General features: G+C 47.4%; 1 protein-coding gene across 4 annotated transcripts in view; it reads left to right on the top strand.

The window, feature by feature from the left end:
* The window catches only part of ALDH18A1 (aldehyde dehydrogenase 18 family member A1), a 39,214-nt gene extending 29,544 nt beyond the window's left edge, over window positions 1-9,670 (top strand). For all 4 annotated transcript variants that reach the window (XM_028098832.2, XM_028098834.2, XM_028098833.2 and 1 more), the window contains exons 13-18: window positions 712-849; window positions 2,587-2,782; window positions 2,888-3,009; window positions 4,894-5,080; window positions 6,097-6,192; window positions 8,650-9,670. In XM_028098832.2, the coding sequence (XP_027954633.2) occupies window positions 712-849; window positions 2,587-2,782; window positions 2,888-3,009; window positions 4,894-5,080; window positions 6,097-6,192; window positions 8,650-8,831 (921 nt within the window). In that variant the 3' untranslated portion in view covers window positions 8,832-9,670. The remainder of the gene's footprint in view (window positions 1-711; window positions 850-2,586; window positions 2,783-2,887; window positions 3,010-4,893; window positions 5,081-6,096; window positions 6,193-8,649) is intronic.
* Window positions 9,671-9,918: the final 248 nt, after the last annotated feature.

A 9,918-nucleotide genomic window follows, 5' to 3' on the forward strand; every position in this document is an offset into this window, starting at 1 on the left:
CAAGTCATTAGCTCTTTGCTCTAAGAGGATAGCTAACCCTCCTCCTGAGTGGCCTGCTTTTCACTGGAGTATCTCGGTGGTATGAGGTCCTTGATGAACAAGCTGGTTTTAGGGCGTGTCAGACTCCCATGCTCACCCTATGCTCCCTGCCTGTGCTCCTTTCCCGGCAGTCTCTGCCACAGCTTGTCCGGGGGCTGGCAGGAGCTCTGGTCTTCTCCAGGTTCTCAGCACCAGGCATTTAGAACTCTCAGAACAATTACAGGGCCAGAGTAGGTGTACATTTTACAGTTGGAGATGCCACCCAGCCTCAGCCAGAGGCAACCGAGCTGCCTGTCCTCCACCATAGCCAGAGTGGGGAGAGGGCCATGTGACGCTGGCCACTTAGGTTACTTTGCTAATGGTGCTGAGCATGCCGTACAGTTTAGTTGCTGAAATCGGGTGCTTTGGCTCTGGAGTCAAGGCTTCTAGCCCTGCCAGGTATAAGCTATGTGTCTTTGGGGAGTCACCAACTTCTCTGGGCTTCAGTGTCCTTATCTGCAAAGCAGGGGATAAAACAAGTATTTAATTCATTGGAATGTTGGAGGATTAAATGGATTAGGCCTTATAAGTGATGAGCACAGTGCTAGGCACAGGAGGCGTGCTCGGTGAGTGCTAACTGTTCCAGTGATTGGTTTTTCCCTTTGGCTAACTGCTCCCCTCTTTGATCTGCAGGTGGCAGCCTTGGCTATTGCAAGTGGTAATGGCTTATTACTCAAAGGAGGGAAGGAGGCCACACACAGCAATCGGATTCTTCACCTTTTGGCCCAAGAGGCCCTCTCAATCCATGGAGTCAAAGAGGCCATACAGCTGGTAGGTCCTTGGGAATGAGCCACATGAGGCCCAGAACGCCAGTTCAGGTGTTCGGGTGTTTGAAGCAAAGTTTAGGTCACCTAAGGCCAAGCCATTTGTACAGGCAAGCTTGACTGGAAGAGCGGCAGGTCCTGTGCACCTGCTGACATTGGATGATGCCAGAGGCTTCCATGGCCCAGATGGGCCTTCAGTGGCTTGGGAAGGCCACTCACATACAGCTGTGTCCTGGCACTGTGATTTACAAGAATGCCTGTTAGCCCTTCATTTTTGGGGCGTACCCACCTAGAGTATGAGGTCAGGGCTCTGCTCACTGGCAGAGTGATTTAGGGCAAGTCAGATGAAACACATGAAGCCATTATGCAGCATGTGAGTATGAGGTCATGCTATTATCACTATTGTTATTGTGCTCAATCGTCTCACTCTCATCAACCAGCAAGTGGAGTCTAATGACTCCATAATAGCCAGAGGTTACTGAGCACCTGCTGTAGGCAAGGCAGCTTCCATCTGTTGCCTCCTTCAGTCCTCACAACAACCATAGCGGGAACATACCATTAGTATTAGGGAAAAAACAGGCTCAGTGCTAAAAGTCACTCACCTAAAGTCCCACAGTCTGTGGTAGAGTATAGATTTGAACCTTGGCTAACTCCAGAGGCTTCTCTTTCTGCATTGAGGCCCACTTACTCCAACATTCCAGGATTCTGCTGGCTGCTGGGACAGTGTGTATAAACCCACTGCAATACATGCTCACTGACAAGAATTGGTTTTTTTCTTATGGCAACGTAGGGGGTGGAAAGGGCACAGATTTTAGGGATTCAAATCCCAGCTCTGCCACATCCTAGCTTAATTAGATAGGTCTCCTTCCAGCCCTCTTCCTACTGCTGTATCACATCCATACAGTAAAGTATGCAGATCTTTTGTGAACAACTGTATGACTTTTTCCGTGGATCCACATACACACATACATAACCGCCAGCCATATCCAGCTGTAGAACATTTGCAGCACCCCAGAAGGTTCCTGTGCCCTTCCCAATCAGTATGCTTCCCCATAGCCACTTCTTTACTTCTTTCACATTCAATCTGTTCTGCTTATTCTTGAACTTCATTATAGATGGAATCATACAAAATACACTCTTTTGTGTTGTTGGGTTTTTTTTATCTATTTATTTGAGAGAGAGAGAGAGAGAGACAGTAGGGGGGAGGGGCAGAGGAAGAGGGAGAAGCAGGTTCCCTGCTGAGCAGGGGCCTCGATCCCTGAGATCATGACCTGAGCTGAAGGTAGACGCTTAACCGACTGAGCCACCCAGGCACCCCCACTCTTTTGTGTTGTATTTTTTTGTTCATCTTTATGTCTGTGAAGGTCATCCATGATGTTACTTACCTCCAGCCATCGTTTTCTCTTTTTTATCACCATGTGATACTCCATTTACATGTATATGCTACAGTTCATTCTTTCTTCTGTTGGCCACCTTTTGGGTTGTTTCTGGTTCGGGGCTACACAGAATAAAGTTGCTATGAAAATTCTCGTATGTATGTATTTGTATTTCTGTTGTAAGTAACGTGACCATATGGGTGAAATTAAAAATCAAGAGGAAGGAAAAAGGCCATCACCCTAGTGTTCTGACACAAGTATTTCATCCCAGGGTAGAAGTGGTCGTGGTCAGCAGCACTTGTGGGTGCTGCTGCTTTGTATTTTGTGAGGTCAGATGTCATTTTTGTTTTTATTCTGTACCTCTTCAGGTGAATACCAGAGAAGAAGTGGAAGATCTCTGTCGCCTAGACAAAATGATAGATCTGATCATTCCACGTGGCTCTTCCCAACTGGTCAGAGATATCCAGAAAGCTGCTAAGGGAATCCCAGTGATGGGGCACAGTGAAGGGATCTGCCACATGTATGTGGATTCAGAGGCCAGCGTCGATAAAGTCACCAGACTGGGTGAGCCAGATGGGGCCCCTGCTGTGTGCAGGCAAGATATTTATCACATCCTGTGTGGCTCGGGAGCATGTTACTAGAAACAGTTCTTTGTCTTCCTTCTTTCAGTCCGAGACTCTAAATGTGAATATCCAGCTGCCTGTAATGCTTTGGAGACTCTGTTAATCCACCGAGATCTGCTGAGAACTCCATTATTTGACCAGATCATTGACATGCTGAGAGTGGAACAGGTATGACAAGTGCCAGGACTCCTACGTCACTTCCTGTCTTCCATTTTGAGATTTAGAAGCCTGTGGGATTAGACCAGGAGCAACTGCCATACCATTTAAGGCAATTTAAGAAGCAGTATTTTTGAGCATTTACTGTGTACAGAGTTCTGTGCTAAATACACGGAGAGTAAGACACATCCCTGCTTTGTCACCGTTTAGTAGATGGAAGAAACCCGTACTCAGATAGCTGTATTACCAAGTGGAATGTGGTAAGTGCTAAGAGAGGTCAAAGATAAGACGTGGCAGTCCTGTTTCTGGGAACCTCTTATTCAGGCATCATAGTTTAAAGTTTGTTTCTGAACACACATTCCTGTTTGGATTTGATTTGAAAAGATTGTGCAGAAATGTTTTCAAACAGAGATTTATATATGTCCACCCCTCCACCAGTGTCTTCAATTACCAGTATTAATGTACTTCATACAATGAGTCAACAATTTGTATAATGTTCTCTCTGGATTATTTTATTACCGTTTCATTGAGGTTGTAAAAACTAGTGCCGGTAAGTTTCAGACAAATGTATGTTTCATCTTAAATTACTAATTGCAAAAGAATAGAGGCTCTCCAGGCAAAATCTGGCAGAACACATTGTAAATTTTAATATCTGATGTCATGGCACCCTTTCATAATTACATAAACAAGCACAGCATTTAGAGAGTGACTGCTGGCCTTGGTTGCTTTGACCCTGTGTGTGTGTTTTTGCTTTCATCCTTTAGCTGGAAAGGAAGGTTCCAGTCAGCTTATAGATGGGTGGGCACGGTTCCAATGAGAACCTGAAAGGATTGTTTTGAAAATGAAAATGCACCCCACAAATTAAAATGGAGTTAGCTCACATGATCACTCATGTTTAGGTCCTTCCTTGACACTATCAGCCTATTTGATGGGCCACCTATGTATGCCAAACACCACACTGGACTGGACTAGACAGGAGGAAAATTTTCCTTTAGCAGCCAGGAATAAACCTCCCAGTCCTGATTCAGACAAACCCATGATATCCTTAGTTATTATCAAGATTGCCTTGAAATTCTTTAAATCAAAATCTGTCAGTATGTGTACTTCATGTAACACCTTTGTGTTGCAGGAAGTAAATCAGCAGGGTGACTTGCCCAGAGCAGGGCTCAGGGATGGGTTTCCTGTCCCAGAGGCGCATGGTTGGACCCCAGGCCTGGAGGAAGCAGGGTCCCAGGTAAAGGGCCTCAGGAACAACAGGAACAGGACAAACACTGCTTGTTATAACTTAAATTCCTCCAGCCAGGAGCACGATCAGCCCCAGAGTCTGTGGCTGAGCTGAGCCTTGACGTGGGGCCTGACCGACCAGAGTTGGAAGTCCTGACAGGTAACCACCGTTTGAGGTGGCTACCAGCTAGATACTCTTTTCCTCTGAAGCACACCTAGGACTTCTCTGGAGGGAAGGGAGTAGAAATGTATATGAGCCATCTCCCCCTTTCCATGTGAGTCCATGTCTGAGTCCCCTCTGCAGGGGACGGGATTTTTGTAGTCAAGTGTTCATTTCAGCAAGATGCCAGCAGTCAAGGGCTTATGTCAATAGCCTGTTAAATGCCTTGCACATTCTTAACATTCAGAGGCTTCCTGCTTAAATCCCTACTCCAGTTTTACTGAGGGCCCCTGGCTGGCAAGTGGCCCGTCGGCGTTTTCAAAAGCAGAGCATCCTGCAGGGTGGTGGGCTGCTTCTGAAAGGAAGGCAGGGCTGGTTTAATTGTCCGTGCCACAGCGGCCACAGGCTCCTCACCTTCAGGCTCATTGGCTGTTCGGTCCTAGAGGAAGAAGTGCGAGCTGGCTTCCTGCTGCCGGGGTTGTATTGTCACCGCTCAACTTCCTCTGTTCCAGGTGAAAATTCACGCAGGCCCCAAGTTCGCCTCCTACCTGACCTTCAGCCCCTCTGAAGTGAAGTCCCTCCGAACGGAGTATGGGGACCTGGAATTGTGCATTGAAGTGGTGGACAGCGTCCAGGAGGCCATCGACCACATCCACAAGTACGGCAGCTCACACACAGATGTCATCGTCACGGAAAATGGTCAGTGCGCACGTGCCTTAGGCCTACGGCACCCGCCCTTTTCCGCCCTGGTCTCCGTGGGGCCCTCCTCCTCTCAGCCCCTCTGGCTGCAGGAAGGCACAGTCCGGATGGGCGAATGACAATGCCTGGCATCGTTGTATTTGTGGGTTCACTGAGTGCTCTCCCATCTGCTGCCTCGTTGCATTGTCACTGCGGTCCTGGGGGAGGAGGCAGGGAAGAGATGGTTAGCTACACTCTGGAGATGACTCACTCTGTGTCACAGGGATTACCATTCGGTCCAGACAACAGTCCCTCCAGGCTATTGGAATAAACCCATTTACAGCTGAGGAAACCCAGGCTCAGAAGGTTGAGGGCAGAAGCAGCTCTCCACACACATTTATTCACCGCACAGATATGTACTGAGAAACCACTGAGCTGTCAGGCACTGGAGCCCAGCGGGACAGGCAGCCAGCATGGCCCCTCCAGGGATCTGCAGTTGGTTTATTGGGGAATCACACCACCACCAGTAATAATAGCTAACGTTTACTGAGCACTTGCATATACTAGGCTCTGGGGTGAGTGCTCTATGGATATCAAGTCCTTTTATCCTCCACACAACCCTGTGAGCTAGGTAATATTGTCAGTCCCCATTTTGCTCAGGCACAGAGAGGTTCATAAACCTGCCCAGAGTCACCCAGCTAGTGGGTATGGAATTGGAATTCAGACTTAGGCTTTCTGGTTCCTGAGCCTTATAAAGATCTAATATAGTCAGGCCATTGCAGCATCAAGGGTGTGTCTACAGGGGGAGATTTGGATTCCAACCCAGTCTTTCCCAGGCAACTACTCTTTCCATAACAGGGACTGATGAAGCTGGTTAGCCTTCTTCCTCTTCAGATTTTTCACAAGTCTGCATGTTTAATGTGTAGGGAAGCTCTTCAGGGGCCTGGGCCCAGCCCTGGTCAGTCACCAGTGTGTGACTGGAAGGAGGAATATTTTCCCTGGGTCGCCCTAACTCAGTGTCTTCTCTTTATGTGCAGAGAAAACAGCTGAGTTCTTTCTCCAGCACGTAGATAGTGCCTGTGTGTTCTGGAACGCCAGCACCCGCTTCTCTGATGGCTACCGCTTCGGACTGGGTAAGAAAGATTCTGGTCAGGAGAAAAAGAGGTCCCTTTGTGAATCACTGTGTGGTCCAAGGAGCATGGTGAGGGTGGAGGAACCACATGAAGTCACGTGCTTGATTAAGATGGAAGAGTTGTGGGAGGGTGGTTGATGAGAGAGAATCCTCAGAGCAACCTTGGGCCAGGAGAAGTCCTGTGCTCTAAGCATTTTGTGTATTAAGAAGGTAGGTGCTTGTTTTTTTTTTTTTTTTCCATAGATCTTTGAGATTCAGAGAAGTGGAGTAATTTGCCCAAAGCCCCCCAGCTGTCTCTCAGACCCACACTTACACAGGGCCAGAGCCTGGGTTGCTCCCACTATGGTACGGGCAGAGCACAGCATGCCTACTGCGCAGGTTGTGACAGGCGTGTGTGCCGAGGTCCCTCGGGAGCTGCTGCAGACTCACTTCTTCAAAGAGAAAGGTTGCCTGAGAGGAGGGATTCCCCAAGAGGACAGGACAAAAGAAGGTTTTAATACGTATGCTGGGCTTAAATAGGCAGTATCAAAAACAAACAGGTAAGCCCAGAGGTGCAAGGTTTATTTCTAAAGCACACCTTTGAAATAAAAAGCTTCAGAAAAGTACCCTTAAAAAAAAAAAAAAAAAAAGACCTCCCTTCTCCTCTTCTATCATTAGAAATACAATCTCCAGGGGCACCTGGCTAACTCAGGTGGAGCATACAACTCTTGATCTCAGGGTTGTGAGTTCGAGCCCCATGTTGGGTGTAGAGCTTACTTAAAAGTAAAATCTTAAAAAAGAAAGAAAGAAAGAAAGAAAATCTCTATTCCCCAGTATGGAGATTTTTCAGACAGTGCCTCGTTTTCAGAGGTACCATTATAAAGAGCACCAATAGGTATTTATGACACATCCGAGAATTATTTCAACCACTTAAGACATTTTAAAACTCTGAACTTTTTAATAGATCTGCCTAGAGAATAGTTCTCACTGAATTACTAAAGGTTGTTAAACAGAATGTTACTCAGTTATTCTTAATCATGAGACTCTTTACTGTTGGTTACCTGTTTCTGTTATGTTGGGGTTGTGATTTAATTGTCACATCCCTTGCACTGATTTTTGTCTTTCGTGTTGTTGAAGAAGAAATAGCAGCATACTTTCAAGGGCTGAGGTACCTAGCTTTCAAGCAAAAGTCCAGGATGGGGGAAGAGCAAAAGACCACTCCATTGTCTTTCCATCACGTGCTCAGAGCAAATGCTCAAACTCTGGTTGAGTTAAATTCCTATGAAGTGCATTAATAACAGTGACGGTGTTTATTGAGCATTTACATATTCCCAGCACTGTGCTAAGTGTATCACATGCATTGTCTCACTTAGTTCTACATGATGGGTTCTGTTCTTTTCCTCATTTTCCAAATGAACTGAAGCACGGGAGATGGTTTGGCCATGTGCCCAAAGTCATGTGGTCCCTGTGCTATTAAACCAGAATTAGAATCTGGTGGTCACACTCTCCTTGCCAACCACTACTGCCCAGCCCCCACTTGGGCCTCTGCCCTGCTGGTCTCTGCCTGCAGCGCCTCTCCACCTGCCCTTCCACTGGCTGGATCCTTGTCATTGTTCAGGGTTCAGAGGAAAGGCCCTTTCTCAGGGAGGCTCTCCCTAACCACTCTACCAATGTGGTGGCCCCCCGACCCACACGTCTGTCCCAGGACCCTTCCCTGCACTCCCATCACCACATGAAATTATTTGCCAAATTGTTCTTTGACTGCCTTGCCCACAGAAATATGAGGTCCAAGAAAACACGATCTTGCATAGGTTATTCACCACTGCCTCCCCAGGGCCCAGCGTGGTGCCTCTTACATAGTACATGCTCAGTAAAGTTGTGACAGACAAGGGAACCCTGCCTCCACTATATACCATGCAGAACATCCAGACAGACCCAGGAAAACCGCTAATGCCCCAAGTCTAAGCTTAGAGCAAGAGGGAGGGAAAATGAACTGTCCCCTTTTCATGTATTCAGTAACTGTCTAGTGAGTGCCTTTGTGCTAAGAATTCTGGGGGATACTGAGAACATGTCCCAGCCCTTCCATTCTGGGACTTAGAGAATATTTGAGGAGATGAAACCTCAATACTGGACATTGTTGTATACCTCAAAAAATGCCTGAATGTCAAATTATGATACACAGCGTAGACACTAAGATATCAGCCAGCACTCCTAGTATTGTCAAAATGCATTTGGGATAAGAGTGCAGAGGAGAGCCCACACACTGTGTTTCATTAGAAGAAGGGCACTTGTCATGATTCACAGCGCCCGGAGGACACATTGACGGGGACCGTGGAAGCCAAGCTGATCTGGGGAGGATGGAGCAGGAGTGGGCGGGATGAGAGGGTGCCACGTGGGGAGAAGGAAGAGCTGTGGGTCTGGTGGGTGGACAGGAAGCAGGGCTGGGAAAGGCCGCGTCCTCATCCATGCTTTTTCTCAGGAGCCGAAGTGGGCATCAGCACATCGAGGATCCACGCACGGGGACCGGTAGGACTTGAGGGACTGCTCACTACTAAGTGGCTGCTGCGGGGGCAGGACCATGTGGTCTCGGATTTCTCAGAGCATGGAAGTTTAAAATACCTTCATGAGAACCTCCCTGTGCCTCAGAGAAATACCAACTGAAAGCATTCCAAGAAGAGCAGGGAAAGATTCAAGAGGTCTTCACAGTTAAGCTTGTCTTCAGAATCTCCGGAGATGAGCCAGGTCTCATCTCCCACTCCCGGAAGGGTCTGCCTGTTGGAAAGTGCACCGAGATGCCTCTGGGCTCCATTTGGCTATGCCAGTCTTGGCACATGTGCATATTCCAATTCACCCTTCTCTTTTATAGTTAGAAAAGAATCGCTATGAATGGGGACTTTGCTTAATTGCTGCAGTTAGGGACTTCGCTTCACACAGTGCAGTTCCCTTCATGATAGAAACAGAAAGGTGCAGCTTCCCCACAAAAAAGGCAACAGGAAAATCATGGACGCTTTTACCTTTTTATCGCCTCAGTGAGGTAACGTCTCCCCTGACGTTTGGTTGGCACTAGGGCCCATCACACCTAATCTGTCTTTCCACATTTCATCTCTTTATGCTCACACTCATCTTCAAAAAGGAAAGGTTTGGAATTTAGAAGGGGGGCAGCTCTTCTTTTTAGCATTCTCATCAGAAACAGTCACAAAAATGGACTGAATCATTTCCATTGGGAAGATTGACCTTTTGTATTTATTGTGGAGTAAAGATAAAGCAGCATTTCAGATGCTTGTGCCTCTCCGGACCCAGAAGATTCGGCATGACTCGGGATGCAGTTGGAACCTGGAGCTGCGAGTCCCAGGATGAAGTATCTACAGCAATTATGCTTGAAATTTTTATATAAATTATTTTGTCATCCTACCCTTTTCCTCCAAAACACAAATTAAAAGGTTATTTTAATACTTTGGATTCTTCCCTCTTTTTGAGAAATAAAGTTCTTATGAAAAGCCTGTGTGCGTGGTTCAAGTCCGCACCCTCACTTTCCCTGGCCCTCTTCTTCCCCCGGCCCTCCCTGTGACCCGCACACCCGCTTTGACACACTGGCTCTTCTCGGAAAGCTGGTTGGGGAGAGCATCTGTCTGCCTTGTGTTTCCATGGAGGCAGCACAGACAGATCCCACAGGACGGACCCAGACTGAGAGAGAGGAGAGGAAAACAGGAGATTGGGCCCCAGGAACGTAAGGACTGAGTATGGTGAC

The sequence above is a fragment of the Eumetopias jubatus genome, unplaced genomic scaffold (assembly GCF_037043125.1).
Source record: "Eumetopias jubatus isolate StellerSeaLion01/CBP00866 unplaced genomic scaffold, mEumJub1_p1.0 scaffold_17, whole genome shotgun sequence".
In the NCBI taxonomy this organism is placed as follows: Eukaryota; Metazoa; Chordata; class Mammalia; order Carnivora; family Otariidae; genus Eumetopias; species Eumetopias jubatus.